Source organism: Typopeltis vanoorti, chromosome 14 (assembly GCF_054136105.1).
Source record: "Typopeltis vanoorti isolate ZY-2024b chromosome 14, IOZ_Tvanoo_1.0, whole genome shotgun sequence".
NCBI lineage: Eukaryota > Metazoa > Arthropoda > Arachnida > Uropygi > Thelyphonidae > Typopeltis > Typopeltis vanoorti.
Genome location: NC_143562.1, coordinates 80,100,243 through 80,122,501, shown reverse-complemented (window position 1 = coordinate 80,122,501; position 22,259 = coordinate 80,100,243). Strand labels below are relative to the sequence as shown.

At 36.4% G+C, this 22,259-nt stretch overlaps 1 protein-coding gene across 6 annotated transcripts in view; it reads left to right on the top strand.

Annotated features, from left to right (window-relative positions):
- Nucleotides 1-22,259, top strand: part of LOC150099700 (fanconi-associated nuclease 1-like) — a 346,925-nt gene that overhangs the window by 5,714 nt on the left and 318,952 nt on the right. For all 6 annotated transcript variants that reach the window (XM_090403992.1, XM_090403994.1, XM_090403995.1 and 3 more), the window contains exon 2: nucleotides 6,358-7,510. In XM_090403992.1, the coding sequence (XP_090260118.1) occupies nucleotides 6,541-7,510 (970 nt within the window). In that variant the 5' untranslated portion in view covers nucleotides 6,358-6,540. The remainder of the gene's footprint in view (nucleotides 1-6,357; nucleotides 7,511-22,259) is intronic.

Sequence of the window (22,259 nt, the reverse complement as noted above, 5' to 3'; positions counted from 1 at the left end):
TATCCCATGATGATTCTTCTGACTCTATGGAAATACCCATGGAGTCAGAGGGCAGAAAATTTACTTTCATAATAATAATTATTATTCCTGGAAATCAGGAAACACTGGTTAGCAAGGATGTGAAAACTATTGCTTGATTAGTGACAAATGAACAGAATGGGTTGCCAGACTCATTTTTGAGTCTTTTGTCAGTCAATGAGTTTGAAGCGAAGCATGATACTTATTGTGGAAATGTTTTGGGCCTCTCTTGAGTCTACAGACTCCATGGAGGTGCGTGTGTATCAATAATAATATGGAGGTAGACCATGCAGAGAATGGATAGATGACATAAAGGACTGGTGCAGAATGAGTTTACAGAAACTGCGACACTGAGCACTGGACAAAGAAAGGTTTAAGAAGATAGCGAAGGAGGCATCAGACACCGACGGGCAGTGAGCCCATGGTTCGTGATGATGAAAATGCATACAGACATTCTTGAAATTAGACCAGACAAATAGCTGTCATTTGTGAAAAATAGACTCAAATATTATTTGTGGAGAGAAAGTCAAAGAATTTGATACTTTCAGGAAATGGATGGGAGTGCTTATGATGGTAATAATAGAAGTGACATGGAAGAGCTTAGGCAAGAATTAATGAAAATGAAGAGTCAACTTAAATGTATGGAGGAGGAAATTGAATGTTTAAAGAAGAAAATAACTGGTGTAAATAACAAGGAAGTTAATAAGGAGAAGCAAATATCTAAGGATGATAGGGTTGCTTTATATGGTGACTCAATCATTAAACATGTGGTAAAAGATAAAGTGTACAATACATGTTTTACAGGTGGTACAAGAAAATGAATATCAGATGCTTTGTATAGAAGGAAGGAATGGGTGTCAGAATTAGTGGTGAGCACAAATGACTTGAATAATATTGTCATTGGGAAAGTGGTTAATTTGTTGCCCAGACATGACAGTAGTGAACTGAAGAGGAAAACAAAATACTTAATGAAATGGCTGAATTGTGTTAGTTGGAGAGTATTCAGTTTTTGAATGTACAGAATGAATTCAAAGGGAAGTTAGAATGGTTCAAAGCTGATGGAATTCATTGGAATATGTTTGGTGTTGGTCGTTTGCAGCGATTATTGGTTAATAAGAGTACACAGGGTCCTTACAAAATGAAATTAGCACCACTTAGAGTCAGAGAGAGAAGTGAGAAGTAGGTTGTGGAAGAATGGGAAGAGGATGGATATAAAGTGGAGGAAGTGATTATAGCAGAGCAAAGTGATGTAGTGTAGAATGAAAATCAGAGTCAGGATCAGGGCAACTGGAATGGTCAGAACAAAGAGAAAAGTGTACCATAGCAGAGAGAGAGTAAAGAGGGATTGTGTTGATGAGATGGCCTCAAAGACTGGAGAATTGTTATGCTTGTATACTAATGTATGGAGTATCAGAAATAAAGGAGCTGAGTTCGTAGCATTGACTGAATCAGCATGCCCAAAGATAATTGTCAGCCAGTCAACCAAGTGAAACTTGGTTGACTGAGAATAATATACTGTCAGGATTTGAAATGGTAGGATATAGAATTTTCCAAAAGGATAGGAAGAAGAGAGGAGGGGGGGGAGTATTGTTAATGGTAGCAGGGGAATTGTGTCCTTCAAGAGTCAAAGTGGAAATTAGTAGCATGTGTGAAGATTTTGAAGCTGTTTGGCATGAAGTTGAGATCAATAGTATAGTATATCCTATTACATATACTATACTATTGATCTCAACTTCATGCCAAACAGCTTCAAAATCTTCACACATACTACTCATTTCCACTTTGACTCTCGAAGCATTTTTAAATCCTGACAGTATATCATTCTCAGTCAACCAAGTTTCACTTATGACTATTATCTTTGGGCATACTGATTCAGTCAATGCTATGAACTCAGCTCCTTTATTTCTGATACTCCATACATTAGTATACAAGCATAAAAATTCTCCAGTCTTTGAGGCCATCCCATCAACACAATCCGTCTGTCTTTTTTTTAGTCCAGGGATTATTGATTGTGAAATGTTTAGAGAAATTAGTTGGGCAGATTAAAGGAAGATGTTCCTAATGGGAGATTTTAATTATAGGAATGTGGATTGGGATTTATCGGTGTTAAATTTGGTGATATCCTCACAGGATGTGGTTGTGAATGAGGTATCAACACTGCCATCTGTTGATGAAAGGGATCATGAGGTATTGGTTTGGAAGGTAGTCACACCAAACAGGAAAAAACTTGTTATCGAGAAGGTCTGTATGTGGAACTATAAGGTAGATGATTATGAGAAGCTCTATAGTCAACTAGCATCAATACATTGGGTTGATGAATTATGTAGAAAACATGTTGATAGTGCATGGGAAATGATAAGGCAGTATCTAACACAAGCAATGCTTAACTGCACACCAAGAGTTAAGTGAGTAAATAGGGTAGGAGTTAGATGGATGAACAGTGTTATAAAAGAAGTTATTATGGTGGAAGTACAAGACAGTTTGCAGTGAACAGAAGCATGAAGAATATAAAGTTCAGAGCAGAAAAGTGACAAGCATGATTAAAAAAGAAAAAGTAGAATATGAGAGGAGATTGCCAGTCAGGTCAAAGCTAATATAAGGGAGTTTTTCTGCTATGTGGCAAGCAAGAGGTAAAATAATTATGGCAGGTTGATGATGGTGGATAGTATGGTAGCAGAGTAATCATAGCAAATGATATAGTGGTTATTTAATTAATGCTTGATCAGTGTGTATCATAGTGGTGTGAATGATGCCGTGCAACATGTAGAAAGAAGGCAAGAATTGGGAGAATTAAACAAGAAAGAATTGGAGGTATATCAAGTGTTGCTCAGGTTAGACGTTAATAAGGCTGTGGGATTGAATGACATATCACCATGTATTTTTAAAGGATGTGCAAGAATGTGAGAGCGTTGCAGTGTGTAAGATTATTAAGGTGTGGAAAGAATGCAAAATAATACCTCTCCACAAGCATTGTTTGAGAACAGAAGTTTCCAATTATAGATTGGTCTGTATATCTGCAGTTGTGGTCAGTGTTGGAAAAATTGGTTAGAAATAGAATACAGGATTGGTTTGATGAACATAAGATTCTCTATGATGGCCAGCATGAGTTTCTGAAGGGTATGTCTTGTTTTAGCAATCTGCTTATGTTTTATGATAAGGTGACGAATGTGTTGAATAAGGGCACATTGCATGTATTGCAAAGACTGCACACTGTATTGCTGCTATGATAAAAAATACAGGAATACCTTGTATGACGCGGTTAATTGGTTCCAAGAAGAGTCCGCGCTATGCAAAACCGCATTGTTCGAGGTCTATTTATAAAGGTTTTTAATTTAATTTGTTTATCACAAAAATTTAGGATAATAAAAATCTTTAAAAATGAAAAAAAAAAATGTTATTTTTATTAACTGAATAACAAATAAAATCCTTTTAATCTGATATAAAAGTTGTAGAAAACAAAACAAATATTGCTTCAATATTAGCGTACAGTAATTTACGTTTTACTAAAGTAGTCTTTTAGTGTTCATTGAACCATCCTTGTCTTCTTTGTCTCTTCAAGTACTAGATCTCTGTAGCATTTGATGACATTATTGAAACTTTGTCTCACTTTGATACCTCTTTCCAAATTCGGGTCGGCATTTATGAGAAAGTCGGATGCTTTGTCGATTTTTCTCACAAAAGTTGAAAGGTCAGCAAAGGAAAATTCTTCGACCATGACATCAGTGGGGTCATCTTCGTCTTCTTCTGCTTCATAGGCTCGTTGTTGTTCCAACTCCAAAAGGGTTTCATCATCCAGATCATTTGAATGAGAATCAATACATTCGTTCATATTGTTACAATCGAAACTTGTAAAACCAAGATCTTTGCCCATCTGCACAATTTCTGTTGAGATTTCTGTGTTATAAAAGCAACAAAGTCCTTTGAACAATGCGGCAAGATATTATGCCATACGGCTCTCATGTTGCTTCGAGTCACATCTTGCGAAGATTCATAAATATTTGGCATCTTTTATGTTAAATTTCTTCCAAAATTCACTCAAAGTCCAAGAATCTTCTTCTGCTGCAGCTTTCATTGCTTGAGCAAAAGTTCTTAAATGGTAAGCCTGGAAAGTGGAGATAACGCCTTGATCCATCGGCTGCAGATTTGATGTTGTGTTTGGAGGGAAAAAATGAATCTTGACATTTTCATCTAAGTCAGTCAATAGAGTTGGATGGCCTGGCGCATTGTCTAATAAAAGAAAATTTTTAAAAGGAATTCTTTTTACAATAGCTTTTAACTTCAAGGCAAAAACAAGTTTTAAACCAGTCTTCGAAAATTGAACGAGCCACCCACGATTTTTTATTTGAACGCCAATGAACAGGTAAATTGTTCTTTGTAAAGTCCTTAAGCGCTCTTGGGTTTTCTGCTCTGTACACTAGCAGTGGCTTCAATTTTAAATCACCTGATGTATTACCTCCTAGTAAAAGTGTCAATCGGTCTTTTGACACTTTATACCTATCTTGTGTTTTTTCCTTCTCTGCTAGAAATGTGTGCGATGGCATTCTTTTCCAGAACAAGTCTCGTCAGCGTTAAAAATTTGATCATCTGTGTAGCCTTCCTTCTCAATAAGCTCCTTCAATTCATTGGGGAATAATTCTGTAGTTTTAGTGTCAACACTTACGTTTTCACCTTGGATTCTTACGTTATGCAGTCCCATATGCTTTTTGAAACTGTAGAACCACCCGCGACCTGCTATAAAAGTTTCACTGGTTGTACCTCCTTCATTTTTGCTTTCATTTTCTTTTATTTTGTCATATGGACTTGTTGCTTTTGCCTGGATTATCATTTGACTCAAAGAAATCTTTTTCAATCTTCAATCCAGATCATTAGAAGGCGTTCCATATTTTCCATTGTAGAAGATCGATTTATCATGATCACTTTTGATATATAAGAAGCGGTGCTCATTCCATGTTGTTTAATCTTTTCTTTGCTCTGAATAATTTTTCGTACAGATGACTCATTCATTGAATTCTCATGTACTATTTTAGCAAACGTAGCGCCATTCTCGTGACATTTTATAATTTCAAGTTTCTTCTCTAATGTCAACCACTTCCGTTTTTTTGTTACTCCAACAGTGTTTTGTTTGTTTTGTCTCTTTTCACTCATACTTAAATAATAAAAAAAAATATTAAATACTAATATTAATGTAAATAATTAAATGCCACGTGGGAAAGAATGGTGGTTGACGTGGAGGCAGAGAACTGGAGTGGGTGCCCTCCCTCAATGAGTCTTTGGACTCCTTGGAGGTGTCATGTAATAATAATAATGTTCTTGAGGTGAGACAGAAGAAAGATCTGGTCTAGTCCATGACACTTCAACCACTAGCCATACAGTAGACGTTTCCATTATGCCATATTTAGAAGAAAATTTTTCCCTAAGCTTCACAAAGAATCTGTGACAGTTATCCATCACAAGCATCACTTAATAGAAACCAAGGACTTGTATTGATCGACATCCAGAAATCTCACAGATCCTTTAAAAACATCAGATTACAATTTTTCCAACAATTATCTTCAGTCTTTACCAGGTGACAGCTGACACCATGCAACTCTGCAGCTTTGTTAGGATGAATTTGTTTATATTATAAAAAAGGAATTTCAGCATTTGAACAACTATGTGGTTATCTATTTTTATGTGCTTTTTATGAGCCCTGAAGCCACCAGTTTGGTGTGAGTAAAACTAATTGGTACATGTTTTTAAATTTGTAATGACTAATAAAAAATTCTTTGTTATCCTAACTCATTCTGTACTTGTGATCTCTCTAATCCTTCATGCTTGCCAAACAATCAGATCTTTCACTTTTTTTTATTGCAAGTTGATAGCATCACTAACATTGTTCATTTTCACAACTGGAAAACATAGTTTCATCTCTCCCTCATCAGATATGTATCTTATGAAATCACTGCATAATACTCTTTCCTTATTCCTCCCCTCTTGCTCTCTTCCTTTCTCTTAACTCCAGTTTCTGTTCTCTGTTATACCACTCACAAAGCATTTTTCCAGAGTGTTTCATATGATCTTCATACAGACAGATGATAACTAGGCCAAAAATGTGAACAAAAAATAAAAAAATAATTTCTGTTTTTTAAAATCAATTAAAAAAAAATCATAATGGCCATAAGGATGGAACCTTCGTAAAATTTAACGAAAGGCAGAATTAGTAGTGTTTAAGAATTCAAGCCAGATAGTACATATTGCTTGTAAAAATTCAGTCATGACATTACTTTTTATTTCACTTCGTAAGAAATATAATTTTACATATGTTTATTTACTCATTTCTCCCCTCTCCTTCTCTTTCAGCAGGCAACTTGCATTCACAGGCATGTTCTACCTTCCATATATGGATTTGAAGATATATTTATTATCCTTTGGAAATTATGACAGAGCTGGGTGTGAAATCCTTTATATATATTCATTGTTTGTTAAGAAATATATCCATATGTAATCGACAGAAGCATTCATTGAATATGTTATAGACAGATAATGGAATCAAAATTACAGACAAATGCTGTATCCATATTTCAAAAGGTTATTTCGATGCCTTCAAAGGCAAGTTTTGATGATACACAAAAGCTTTGCTTAGAAGAAACTAATGGAGATGTTGTTGATAAAGAGGATGCTATAGCTGTATCCAGCTTTGGGACAAATATTGAAAATCAACATGGTAGAATCGATTCCAAAAGTTCTTTATTTACAGAGGAAAATAATCGCTATTATCTGAGAAGTGGGAAACAGAGACAAAAGCTTTCACTCACTCACAGGATTTCTCTGAAGCAACAATCATCAGAGAGAGATAGGCAGAATAATAGTATGAGAGCAGAAGATTCTTTGGATGTTCATGCTACAGATAATCAAACAGATGATAATGATGCCTCTCTAACTATGAATATATGTTTAAATACTACCAAAATGCTTTCCAAAGAAAGTAGAACAATTAAGAGGAAATATATTAACAAGGCTTGCAGTTATACTATAAGTACAGTAAATGAAAACATAGAGAATTTTAGATCTAATGAAACTGTTTTCTTAGAGGCATCTAATTTTTCTGAAGATTTAGTTTCGGTAGTTGAAAAAAGCAATCAGCAAAAGAGTTTAGATGATGCAAGATTAGTTAAATTTGAGAATTCACGGAGCAAGAATAATAATGATAATGTGAATGATGAAACCGATGTCAATGATAGTAACATTTTTAAGTTAGATCATGTTAAAAAATTGCATCAAATAGCAAATGTTTGGAATGAACAAGATAAGCAACATATTCATAGCACAGATGGTACAGTACTGAAATCAGAACATGAAACATCAGTGACACACATAAAGAAAGACATCCATATACCATATTACCTAAAGAATTTCAGGTATATTGTTGATTCTGTTCTTAAGAATGAAGATGATTGCAAGCTTTTTAATGATGAAGACAGAAAATTCATTTGGAACTTTAAACATCTGAATGGTAAGATAGAATTTTGAATAAAGAAATAAGTATATGAAGTTATCATTTTATTTATTAAGTAACTGTACCTAAAACAGTTGTTTTTAAAATTTTTAAAGAGATGCATGCCCTTTTTGTAATAAAAATTTTTTTGCAGCCTCCTTGCATCTCTCTTATCCCTTTTCTGTAAAACAATTCTTTCTCCTGCCCCTCCCCACTGGTATGAGGAGCACAAGAATATTAGTTATTGAAATAAAATAGTATTGACAGGTCAATACTGTTTTATTTTGAATTTTGAATAAAGAAAGTAGTATATGAAGTTATCATTTTTTACTTAAAACACTTGCTTTCAGAAATTTTAAAGAGATACACCACTTTTTGTTATAAAAAATTCTTACAGCTTCCTTGCATCTTTTAACATTTTTTGTGTAAAAAAAAATTCTTGTTTCCACTCCTCAAAGATGAGGAATGTAAGAATTTTATCTATTGAAATAAAACATTACTGACAGGTCAATTAAGATTTATTGTTTCATAAAACAGTATTCAGCTGTAGTTTTCATAATCATCATCATGCATATCAAGGATTTAGGCCTAGCATTGCCTGTTCTGGCCTTAGAAGTCATCGTTTAAGAGGATGTCCTGTTTTAAAATAAGATGTTCTTTTAGGTTTTTGATAATACACAATTATACTTCAAACCAAACTAAACATAAAATAGCACAAAAGAGCTGTTTATTTTAAAAATTATCATCATCAATTTCCTGATATGTACCCTGTTCAGGTTATTATGACAGCACTACATGATTAAGTTTACATGATTATTAATCTCCAGTCAACAATTTTTCTCCAAATTAGTCTATTACTTGTCAGCACTCCCTAAGGCACTTCTGACTGAATCAATCGACATAGACCTTGGCGTTACTCTGGGTCTCTTTCCTGCCATCTTCACATCAAACACCTGTTTTGCTAACCTTTCCTCACCCACTCCATTTAAGTGGCCATATCACCTTAAGTTAGCTCCTGACACATTATTGAATTCTAACAATGTCAAGTTCCTTTCTAATATTGAGTGCACATGATAAACTGTTGCTAGATGGAAGTGCATTGTGTGATGCAAAGAAGAGATCAGAAGTGAAAGATCAGGAGAATGGTACTGAAGAGACAGAAGTGCTTGGCAATGAAACAGTAGTAGTGTTAGAGATGAAGAGAGAATGGGAATGCAGAGGAACAGGGAAAAGGGGGGGAACCCGGGTGGACAGGGAGAGTTATGTTGTAATGTAGGTATGTGGATGATCAGAATAGAAATGAAAAAGATCAGGATCTGAGTGGGGAAGTTGAGACTGAGCAGATATACGTGGTAAGCAGATGATACAAGTGATTGGGCAATGGCAGGTGTGGTAGGGAAATCACAACCAACAAAATGGTTTAGGTAGGACTGGTTATCAACCTAAAACTGAATTGCTATGTTTATTTACAAATATCTAATACTTCTGGCATTTGTAAATAAACATAGCAATTCAGTTTTAGGTGATGAAATGGTTTTTGAGTTTATTCGCTCCATGCTCGTTGGAATAAGTGAAGCATGGTTAAATGAAAATGATATCCCAAAGGGTATAGAAATGAAAGGATTTTTCATTTCTATTGTGTTTTTCGTGAGGATAGAATTGGCCTTGTGAGAATGGAATGAACCGTAGTAGAACAGGTTCGAGATTTGTGAGTTATAGAAACTGGTTGATAGGCAGAAGAGAGGTGATATGATCAAGACATACAAACTACTGTGGAGTTTTTACAAGATTAATTCAGAGGAAATTTTTTAGAATAGGTGAAAACTAGGGGCCATCCATGGAAACTCAGTAAAGTGTAGTTAGCAAGGATGTTAGAACTAAGTTTTATGCTTGGAGAGTAGTGAATGAGTGAAATAAGTTGCCATGACTGTGAATGAGTTCAAAGCAAAGTTCAAAACATGTCAAGAACTATCCAAATGTTGGATAGTTCTTGAACATGTTTAGGGCCTACCTCGATGAGTCTAAAGACTCCTTGGAGTTGCCCTTAATAACAATAATAATAGAAAAGACAATAAGGGGGGGGAGAGTGCTGCTGATGATAGGAGGAGGAGTGATGTCCACATAAGGTAGACACAAAAGAGGGATATAGTGGTGGCATTGGTTATGAGGCATAGGTGGAGGTTGACAGGAAGACATTTTTAATTGGATGTTGCTATAGGCCAGGGAATGTGGACAGTGGTGATGAAGAAATGTATAAATAACTTGGGTTAGTGAACAAAGGAACAGTGATTTTAATTATAGCAGTATAGATTGCAATGAAGAGATAGCATTTAGAAATAAGGAAAACGAATTTGAGTTCTTCAGAAACAACTATTTCAGGCTGCATGTAAAGGAGAGAATGCGAGGATTCAGAAGTTTTAGTTCTCATAATTTTTGTGGTAATGTGATTGTGAGCGGGGTTTTGCACTTTCCTCCAGTTGGTGAGAGTGATCATGAAGTGATCACCTGTATTGTGCTAGCCATATGCAGACTTCTGTGAGGAAAGAATATATGTAGAATTATAAGGCTGGTGATTATGACAAGCTTAGGAGACATCTTGGAGCTATAGCTCCAAGATGTCTCCATGTAATGATGAGTTCAGCAGTAAGGAAATAAATGCTACCTGGGAACTGACAAAAAAATGCATAACAGCATCAACGTGTAATTGTATTCCCAAGGCCAAAAATCTGAATAAGGTAGGTGCACGTTTCCAGCCTAGTTGGCTGAGTGGTTAGTGTATCCGCTCTCCAGCCAAAAGGCTGCAGGTTCGAATCCTGCCGTAGGCATGGAAGTTTGTGATTGTCTGTGAAAATAATAGTGGTGGTGGTCGGTTTTAAATGGCATTGGTGTAGATGATGAATGTAGTTGTAATCGGTGGATTGAGTCCAAAGACTCATTCCCCCCCAGAACGAGTCTTTGGACTTCCTGGAGGTGTATTTAATAATAATAAAATAGATGAATGTGGGGTTTCAGCATGAATGACAAGAGGCCATCCCTGGAAGTGATGAAAGGAATCTGTGAGTAAGAGGGTGAGGAGTGGTTTCTTTGCATGGAGGGTGGTTGAAGCATGGAATGCATTGCCTGATGGAGTGGTGAGAGCGAGAAAGGTCAGCGAGTTTAAGGAGTGGTATGATAGACTTCGTGTTTCTTAGCAAGAACCTCCCATGATCAGTCGTTTGACTCCATTGAGGCCTGAATAATCATCATCATCATCATCAAATTCCTGCCTTGTACCCTCAAGGGATGTACAGGATATGACAGTACTACATGAAAAATTTACATCATTACTAAATTCCTATCAACAATTTTCCTCGAAATCAGTCTGTTACTTGTCAAGACTCCAACATTATCAGATCTTATATTTCTATCGTCTAAGGCACTTTGTACTGTATCAATCCACCTATATCTTGGTCTTCCTCTGGGTCATTTTCCTGCCAACCTGGCAGAGAACACTTGTTTTGCTAATCTTTCCTCTCCCATTCTATTTAAGTGACCATACCACCTGAGATTAGCTCTGCTAACGCATTCCAGGATGTTGACAATGTCAAGTTCTTTCCTAATATCCTCATTTTTAATATGATATTGCCATTGATGCCATCTGTTCACGCCTATAATCTTTCTCAGGACTCTCATATCTGTGGTCTCTAGTCTTTGGTCAAGTGCTTTACTTCTGACCCAGCTCTCAGATCCATAAGTTAAAACTGGTTTGAACACTGTCTTGTATGCAGCTAATTTAGTGTTATGACTAATTTCTTTCTTATTCCATATGAATTTATTCAACTGACTTCCCACCATACCAGCTTTGCTGATTCTGTTGTCTATTTCTATATTTAATTTACCATCTTCAGTAAAAATCGTGCCTAAATAGCTGAAATGTTTTACTTGTTCTGCAGGTTTTCCATTCACAGCACAGTTGACATTTTCAATGATTCTGCCTATTTTCATTGTCTTTGTCTTTTTATTGCTGACTTTCATATCATATCTATTACAACAGCTATTCACTTTAGTCAGAGAATCTTGCAGACTTGTAGCGGATTTATTTAGAAGTATAACATCATCCGCATAAAGCAAAGAGCTGACATTAACATCTCCAATTTTGATATCAGGTTTAATACCACTTTCCTTCATAATGTGATATATATAGATAATGAATAACAGAGGGGATAATGTACATCCTTGTCTCACACCAGATTTAACATTAAACCATCTTCCTGTACTTCCTTCAATTCTAACTGCTGACTTCCAACTCAAAGACTAAGAATTGCTTGATATAATGCTCCATTGATACCATATAACTGCAGCGTATTGAATAGCTTCTCTTTTGGCACCTTGTCATATGCCTTTTCCAAATCGACAAAACTTAAATACAGATCTTTGTTATATTCCCATGCTTTCTCGACTATTTGTCGTAAAGTGAAGATCTGATCCTGACAGCCTCTATTTGGCCTGAATCCAGCTTGTTCTTTACCAAGCTTTTCTTCCACAATTCTTCTCAACCGTTTCTCAAGTATACTTGCATAGATCTTGCCAGGAACACTCAGTAGGGAAATACCTCTGTAATTCTCACATGCAGTTTTATTTCCCTTTTTATATATGGGTACTATGAGAGCTCTACTCCAATCATCGGGAATTCGTCCCTCAGTCCAGGCTTTCTGAACTATGCAGTGCAGCCACTGTAAGACTCTTATACCACCATACTTCAGCATTTCTGGTCGAATATCATCTACTCCTGCTGCCTTTCCACATTTCAAGCCTTTGATGGCTTTTTCTACTTCAAGTATGGATATGTATTCCTGACTGCATGCCTGGTCAGTGTTTTTTATCACTGTGCTGTCATCACTGCTTGTTTCATTTAGCAGTTTTTCAAAGTAATTACTCCATACTTCAAGTATATCTTTTTCTCCTGTTTTCATGTCACCTTTATCATCTCTAACTCCTTTTACAGCACTCTTTCCTCCATTCCTAAGCTTCTTCAACAACCTCCAGAATATTTTGCCACCTTCTTGATATTTATTTTCTATATTCTTGCCGAAGTCCTCCCATGACTTTTGTTTAGCTAGTTTTACACACTGTTTAGCTTTCTTACATTTGTCTCTGTATTCTGTAAGAGTAAAAGCTGACTTATTTGCCAGGAACTTTTGATATGCTTTCTTCTTTTCCTTCACTGCCTCTTTAACTTCCTGTGTCCACCAGGGAGTTCAGATTTTTTTATCCTTGCACACAACCTCACCACATGCCTCTCTGGCAGAATCAATCAACGTTTCCTTCAGAGTTTGCCACTGAATCTCCAAGGTTTGATTCCTGTTCTCAAACTCTTTCATTTTCTTTTCAATAATCTTTCTGTATTTTAGTCTACAGTTCACATCTGAGAGCTACTCAACTTTTATTCGCTTTAAAACTTTCTTGCATGTTATTCTTTTCAATATGAAATTCAATTTTATCTTGCTCAAGACTAAATAGTGATCACTTCCAATTTCAAATCCTCTGTACACTCTTTTCTCCTGCACCAGGGAGAAAACATCACTATCAACAAAAACATAGTCAATGAGACTTTTCTTATTCCTAGCCATTTCTCTCCATGTGAATTTGTGCACATTTTTATGTTGGAACATGGTGTTAGTAATAACCAGTCCATGTCCTGAGCAGAAATCCAACAGATATTTGCCATTATTATTAGCTTTGCTCTTTTCTCCAAATTTTCCCCAAAATATTTTTATATGTCTCACAATCATTTCCTACTCTGCTATTTAGATCACCAACAAGGACCAACTTTTCCTTTTTCATTGTGTCAGTTGCTTTTTCTAAAGCATCAAAAAATTCCTCCACTTCTACCTTAGTAGAACCTTTTGTGGGACCATAGACACAAATAAGTCTCATTGTCCAGTTCCCCATTCTCATATTTGCCCACATTACTCTACTTGAGACTGACTGCCATTCAAGAAGATTAGCCTCATATTTTGTGTTGAATACTATGGCTACTCCTTCTTTTCCTTGATTGTCATTGCCTGAATATAACATTTTGTATTTATTGCTCAGAAAGATCTCACCAGTTTTGGTCTTTTTTGTTTCAGTCACCCCTATTATGTCGATCTGGTACTTATCTAATTCCTCAGCTAGCTTCATTTCTTTGCCATTCAGGCTTCTTACGTTGATAGTACCGATCTTTAACTCTGGTGATGTTGAGTTGGGGTTTGTTTTCAGATTTGTTCCAGTAGCTGACTTTTCTTTTTGCTGTTCGCCCTGGTTCCCTGGCGAAAACAATGGGGGCCTTGTTTAACCAGGCGATGCCCCAGCCGGCATGAAATTTTGTCATGTTGTACCATCATTTTTTATTTTGGTTTCACCAATAAGAATACAATTTGTCGGCTAAATCCCAAATTGCTAGCCCATCCTCGTTCGTTCAGTATCCAAGTAGATACCCAACAGGGTGCACCACGAGAAGGTGAGGATTGGACATTAGGTCAGAAGCCCTGGTCGGTTCTCCACATTCCTTTAAAGGCTATGTGGAGGTCTCCTCTCAGTTATACAGCTTTGACCCTTAAGCACCCCTTAATAATAATAATAATAATAAAATCTGGAAGAAGATACTTTGGACAGAATACAGGATGAATAATGGTAATAATCAGTTACATGAAGAGTATAAAGAACAAGCCAGTTACAAGGCTTGTTCTTTATACTCTTCATGTAACTGATTATTACCATTTTTAACACTGGCTTTGTAACAAGCCAGTTACAAGGCTATCTAAGCCCTTCTTATCATATCTGTCCGAAGGAGAAGATGACTAGCCCTATGCCTCCCAGTATATTCTATAGCTGTAGCTGTGTGGGTTCACAGAGCCAGTTTGCCTGCTTGCGGCAAACTGGCTCCGTGAACCCGGTCTTACCCAAGTTAGCCGGTCTTGTCCATGCCCAAGACCGACTAACTTGGCTATGTCTGAGAAAGATCCTTAAGCTCATCACGTTTGCGACGGGAATCAAACCCAGGACACTCCTTTCCCAGGCATACGGTTGCGAAGCACATAGCCACTAGGCTAACTACACGAACAGTAGTAATAATAATAACAATAATAATAATATTTCACCTTTAATATGATTCTGCCATTGCTGCCATTAGTTTACACCCCTAATTTTTCTCAGAACCCTCATATCTCTGGTCTCTACTCTTTGATCAAGTGCTTTATTTCTAACCCAACTCTCAGATCCATAACTGAAAACTGGTTTTGTTCACCGTCTTGTATTTTAGTAATTTGATGTTTTGGCTAATTTTTCCCTTATTTCATATAAATTTAATTCTGCTGGCTACCTACTTTACCAGCTTGTTTATTCTGTTGTCTATTTCAAGATTTAACTTTCCATTTTCACTAAAAACTGTGCTTAAATAGCTGAAATATTTTACTTATTCTATAGACTCTCTATTCAGAATGCAATTGATGTGTTCAGTGTTTCTGTCTATTTTCTTAGTTTTGGTCTTTCTACTGCTAACCCTCATGCCAAATTTGTTACAGCTATTATTCAATTTAGAGAATCCTGGAGGCTTGTACTATTTGTATTTAGGAGTACATTATCATTGTCTGCTTAAAACAAAGAACTACGTTTGACATGTCCAATTCTAATGTCGCTTTCTTTCATAATGTGATCCATATACAGTGCTGGATTTACGTATAAGCTAAAAAAGCTACAGCTTAGGGCCTCACAATCTGCCGGGGCCTCAAATAAAAAAACAAAAAGACAAAAAGACCAGCTGATGTAATTTAAAACAGTAGGGGGGTCTCTGGGTTTTGTATAGCTTAGGGCCTCAGCAAGTCTAAATCCCCATCTCTGTCCATATAGATGAAGAAGAGTGGAGATAATGTATATCCTTGTCTTACCCTTACTTTCAACCTCTATATCAAGGTCACTGTCAGGTAAACCTATCTACTTCTCCATCACCATAGCAGAAGTAGATATCAAATGGCTACAAGTTCCTAATTTACAAAAAATAAATAAAATAAAAAAAAATTTAAAAAAAAGATTACACACACACACGCAGAAATATAATAAGATAATAATTAGTAATTTACAGAAGACTGATAGAACAGTATTTTCCATATGAATAAGAAGCAAGCTACATGATATTACACAAAAGTAAATGAAATCTAACTGTTTTGTTAATTGTTTATTCTAACCTGACTTCTTGTGAAAATAATAATAATAAAATTGTTACATTTCTTCCTGCAGAAAGTAGGAAGGCCATGGGTTCACCACTTTCTCCCCTATGGATACATTTTATATGGAAGACTTTGAGCAATGAGTTCTAGATTCAGCAGGTCTAAAGCGCAAAATTTGTTTCGGATATGTTGATGGTATATTCGTCATCTGGCCCCACGGCTGCCAAACATTAAATACATTCCTAAACTACCTAAACAAATAGCACGAACTTATCCAATTGACCATTGAGATTGAAAATGACTCTCTTCCTTTTTCTAGATGTACTTGTCGCGCATTTTCCCTCAGGCTGTCTATCTTTCACAGTCTTTTTTTTTTAATGCTTTTTTATGGTTCCCACTTACAAACGGTTTTTAGTAAACTTATATACATTTGTATTATGAGTGGACTAAGGATTTTTCATTTTTATCAATTTATATATATATATATATATATATATATTTGCAATCTTTTTAAAAAAATTTTTTTTTTATTTAGTCCAGAAACTCTGCTCTAGAGACCCAACTTGGAACTTGTTCAAATCACTTCAGGCCTCTAATAAGTGGGACGGTGTTCTCGCACCTGGCAATGAAATTCATCTCCCACCTGAAGATAATCATCAAAATAGCATGATCAATTCATCTCCCACTCCCACCTGAAGATAATCATCAAATACCCATGGCAGGATTCGAACCCACAACCTGTTAGTTGGAGAGCGGATATGCTAACCATTCAGCCAACCACGCCAGCAATTCCTCAGACCTACACACACACACACAGACCAACTTACACAAGGATTCATACCACTATCCAACACAAAAGCTAGAGGTCATTAGCACTCTCAAACATAGAGCCCCTAACAATTTACTCCGATGAGGGCACTAAAGAAGGAATATGAAATCATCAGCCAACCCATTATAAAAAATGACTACAACAAAAAAGACATTTCACACGATCTTCTACAATAACGCCGTGAAAGGTAAAAAGAATACAAAAATGCCATACCACATTAGAGGAATATCAGAAAAAAACAGATAGAACACTACAACATTAAGGCAACTTTCAGACCTTCAACAAAATTAAAATGTATACTCAGCTCATCCAAAGATCCTCTTCCTGACCTGCAACTTATCCTACAATAGGAGAAACAGAGCACACATTTCCAACAAGAAAAAATGAACACAAATGCCATATTAAATTCCTTTGTTATGGTAAAGGCCTGCCAAACCACGCACTTCAAACATGCCACAGAATTAACTGGAAAAGCACCAAGTCCCTACGCCACACCAAAACCTGGTTTGAAAGAAAATTCAAGGAAGTGAGATGCTGATTCATCATCCTAACCTCAACAAGAATGATGTAATTTCTAGAATCTGGAAGACCCATCCAACCCGTATAAAATCCAGAACATGATGGCAGAACAACAATACAAGAAAACCTTAAGACAACAGGTCTATAGAGAAACATTTGATGTAGTTCTGCTGTCTTTTTTTAAAAACATTGGTATATTATTTATACTTATGTATAAAAAAAGATTTATTCAGTTTTAAAATTTTTTATTTTATTTATTTATATCTTATTTATCTGTGTATTTGAGTTCGAGGTTATATTGTGAGTTGTCAGTGTAATTTTGACCTCGTGTAAAATTGGTGATTTTTATCTGTTTTATTGTATTTTTTCCTTAGAAAATTAGTGTTTTATAGTATATCATGATAGATTTTCATGTTTTTAGAGCATTTAGTGTCTTTATATAACATATTTTTCTTGTGAGGAGGTTAAGAGATCATCTACTTGGGCGTCAACTGGTGCTACTAGGTGAATGTCGTGAAAGTCAAGTAGCATTGGCGACATAGACTTTTCGAAATTGATTCGATGTCCTGAGTGCGATATGTATGCATGGCGGAATGCAAGAGATGTCTTTGTGGAGAGGGAGAGAATGAGCGAAAGACAAGAGAAAGTATGGATTTGTCGTAAGTGCAATATACTGTTGGACCACGATACACAGAATGCAAAACTGACTGAAAAGATAGTGTACATGAAAGAAACGGAAATGAAACAAAAGATAGAGAGACTGACGGAGTGAAAGAATGCAGGAATGTAGAAGTAAAGTTACAAAAAAACCGAAATGAAACAAAAGCAAGAGAAACTGAGGGAGTAAAAGAATGCAAAGATCTAGAAGTGAAAGTTATGGAAGAAGTTGTGAAAAACGGAAGTGAAACGAAAGTTGAAGAAACCGAAGGATGTATGGTATGGGTTTGAAGGAAGAATGAAATTATACAGGCATGATGGGTTGCATTTAAATAGCTTTGGAGTGAGTGTGCTGGAGAAAGTGTTGCTGGATGAAAGTATAGTGTGTGGAAGTACAGTGTGTGATGCGTGCCTGAGATCAGAAGGAAGAGATGAAGAGAAAAATCAGGAGAGTAGTACTGAAGAGAGAGCAGTGCTTGGCAATGGAAATAGTAGTAGTGTGAGAGAGGAAGAGAAAACGGGAATACAAGAGGTACAGGGAAACGCGGGGAACTCGGGTGGACAGGGAGACATGGCATACAGAGAGTGAATGTTGAAAGTGGTAGTGAATGTGTGTATGAAGATGGAGTATATTGCAGTGTTGGTGGAGAAGTGGAGACTGAGCAGGTATATGTGGTAAGCAGTGATAAAGGTGATTTGGCAGGTGTAGTGGGGAAATCACAACCAACATACGGCTTGGATAGGACTGGCTATAGACCTAAAAATGAACTGTTGTGTTTGTTTACAAATGCCAGAAGTATTAGAAATAAAAGGGATGAAATGGTTTCAGTGATTGAGTTTATTTGCTCCCAAATCATTGGAATAAGTAAAACATGGTTGAATGAAGATGATATCGTAACGGGAATAGAAATGGAAGCATACAATCTTTTTCGTGAGGATAGAAAGGGCAGGAAGGGTGGGGTTAGTTTAGTTGGATGTTGCTATAGGCCTGGGAATGTGGAAGGTGGTGATGAAGAAATGTATAAACAACTTGGATTTTAGTGAACAAAGGAAGAAAGGGCAATTATTATGGGTGATTTTAATTATGGCGGTATAGATCGGAATGAAGAGATAGCATTTGGGAATAAAGAAAGTGAATTTCTTGAGTTCTTGAGAGATAACTATCTCAGGCAGCACGTAAAGGAAGGCATGCGAGGATCAAGAGTTCTAGATCTGATCATTTCATCAGAGGATGTAATTGTTAGAGGGGTTTCACATTTTCCTCCAGTTGGTGAAAGTGATCATGAAGTAATCACCTGTGTTGTGGCTAGTCATATGCAGGCTTTTGCAAGGGAAGGATATATGTGGAATTATAAGGCTGGTGATTATGACAAGCTTAGGAGAAAACTTCGAGCTATAAGATAGATTGAGGAGTTGAGCAGTAAGGAAATAAATGCTGCATGGGAACTTACAAAGAAATACATAACAGCATTAATGTACAAATATATCCCAAAGGCCAAAAGGCTGAATAAGGTAGGTGTAAAATGGATGAATGTAGAGCTTAAGCATGAAATCTGGAAAAAGGAAGTACTTTGGAGGAAGTAGAAGATAATATAATGGTAATCAGTCACATGAAAAATATAAAGAACAAGCCAGGAGAGTGACTCAGTTAGTAAGAAAAACAAAAGTAGAGTATGAGTAGAAATTGGCAAATCAGGCTAAGAAAAAACCCTAGAGAGTTTTTTAGATATGTGGCAAGTAGAAAGAAGAATGATCATGGAAAGATGAAGTTAAGGGATGAAAGTGGTAGAATGGTAACTGCTGCAGAAGACATTGTTGAGGTATTCAATTTATAAGTGTGTTTCATCCTGATCAGGGTGGGATCATGAGGAACTTAAGTGTAGAGGACATAGGAGAGGATAGTTTAATTGTAAGTGAGCAGGAGGTATTTGAGGAAATAAATAACCTTGATGTTAATAAGGGGATAGGATTTGATGACATATCACCATGCATCTTAAGGGAATGTCCCAGGAAACTGGCAATAGCATTAGCATGCCTGTTTAATAAGAGTTTTGCAACAGCACAGGTTCCAAGGGAGTGGAAGGAGGGTAAAATTGTTCTACTGCATAAAGGCAGTGATAAGGCTGTAGCTTCAAATTATAGGCCGGTCTGTATATCTGGACTTGTGGTGAAGGTCTTGGAGAGATTGGTGACAAATAGGATACAGAAATGGGTTTATAACAGCAGTATTCTCTGTGGTTATCAGCATGGGTTTGTTAAGGGGGAGGTCATGTGTCACTAACTTACTTATGTACTATAACAAGGTGACAAATACCTTGGACAGAGGAGATGCATATACAGTGGTGTACTTGGATTTTGCAAAGGCTTTTGATAGACTGCCACATGACAAGCTCTTAAATAAATTGAAACAGATGGGAGCGGATAACAGACTTCTGTGTTGGATCAGTGACTGGCTGTCAGATAGGTATCAGAAAGTTGTATATGGGGGGGGTGTAGTATCTTGCAAGAGAAAGGTCACCAGTGGTGTGCCGCAGGGATCAGTTTTGGGGGCCATTGTTGTTCAGTTTGTATGTTAATGATATTGGGTTGGGTTTAACTAGTGATATCCAGCCCTTTACGGATGATGCAAAACTGGGGAGAGCAATGCACAGTCAGGCTGATGTTAATGCCTTACAAGAGGACTTGAATAGATTCCATGGATGGGCAGGTAAGTAGAATTGTCAGCTCAATGATGCCAACTTAAAGTTTTGAGATTTGGTAAGCAACAATGGGATGCAAAGTATACACTTGATGGGGAAACTTTAACAGAAGTAGAGGAGATGAGAGATATAGGAGTGATAGTGGACAAAGACCTGAAATTCAGGGGCCACATTGCACAAGTTGTGAAGACATCACATTGAACAATGGCAATGATGCAGAGAACCACGGCATGAAGAAATAGAGAGGTTATGATTCCATTGTGTAAGGCCTTGATCAGGCCTTATATGGATTATTGTGCACAAATTTGGTTGCTAGGTTTTCATGGTGATGAGGATATGTTGGAAAGGGTACAGAGAAGATTCACAAAGGTAGTCAGTGGTCTTTGGAATGTGGAGTATGAGGACAAATTGAGAGAATGCAAGAGCAGAGCCTCGTGAATAGGAGGAAGAGGGGGGGGATACGATTGAGACATATAAGCTGGTCAGGGGTTGTTATCAGATAGACATGGAAGAGATTTTTCATAGAATGGGAGAGGCCATTGCTGGAAACTGTATAAAGAGTAAGAAGCAGGTTCTTTGCATGGAGGGTGGTTGGTGAGTGGAATGCATTGCCTGAGTGTGTTGTGGATGTGGACACATTGAATAAGTTTAAGATGTAGTTGGATGAGCATTGTGTGCAATAGTGAGTACTTCCCACGATGAGTCTCTGACTCCATGGAGGTCAAATGTTGATAATAATATTGTAATATTAAATACATCTATAAAATGGTGCCAGAAGAAACAGATTGCTAACAAGAACAGCAAAGTAGTGAACAAGGTTTTTTCCACTAAAGACGATATTGAAAATAATTTAACCTCTAAAATTGCTAGGTTAATGCAGATTATTAGAGAGAAGATGAGGATTTTACAGAAAGTCGAGCAGCGACTTTCTGTAATATCTTCATTTTTAGAAGAACATGGGAAGAATAAAAAAGTTCAGCAAAAAATGGAAAACAAGAGAGCACCAAATCAGGTAAGGTATTGCGTAATAATGAAAATCTGGTAAGTAAAGTCACAGCAGACAAAAAAGATGTGATGGGGAAATTTGGATACGGAGAGCTTAACGACAGAGGAGAACAATTACTCCACTTCTGTAAAGCAAATGATCTAATGATTACAAACACATTGTTCTATCAATGCCCTAATAAATATACATGGATATCCCAAGATGGTAATATAAAGAACTTCATAGACTATATCATCATAAACAAACAGTGGAAAAGATCAGTAAATAACGTATGAACATTAAGAAGTTTTGATTTCGACACTGACCACGAAATATTAACTGCCAAAGTGAAGATAAAATTCAACATGAAAAACAATATCAGAAAAGAAGAAAACATCAACCTATCAAAACTAAAAGATAGCTCAAGCAGAAGTCGATTTTTAGAACAGATGTGCTTGAAATTAAAACCCTCCATCTTCCAGAACAGCGGAAAATACTGGGAAGAAGGAAAAGAAACAGTTATCAATTGCAAAAGACATTCTAGGTACCAAACACAAAATAAACAAACAGTGGATAACCCAAGAAATCGTAGCTACAATAGAAGAGAAAAGAGAGGCCAAGATACTTATAAACCAACAAAAGAAGAGAATAGAGAAAAATACAGAGCACTAAAAAATAAAGTTGATAATGTATGAAAAAAAAGCCAAAGAAAAATGGTTAGAAGAAAAAGCTAAGAAATGCCAAGAAGCATACCAACAAAACAACCTAAAAGTCTTCCATGATATTGTAAGAGAAATTACAAAGGAATTCTCAGCAGAAGCAGTAACAATGATAAACAACAAGATGACTGAAACCGGGAATATAAGAAAAATCTGGTCAGACTATTTTAAGA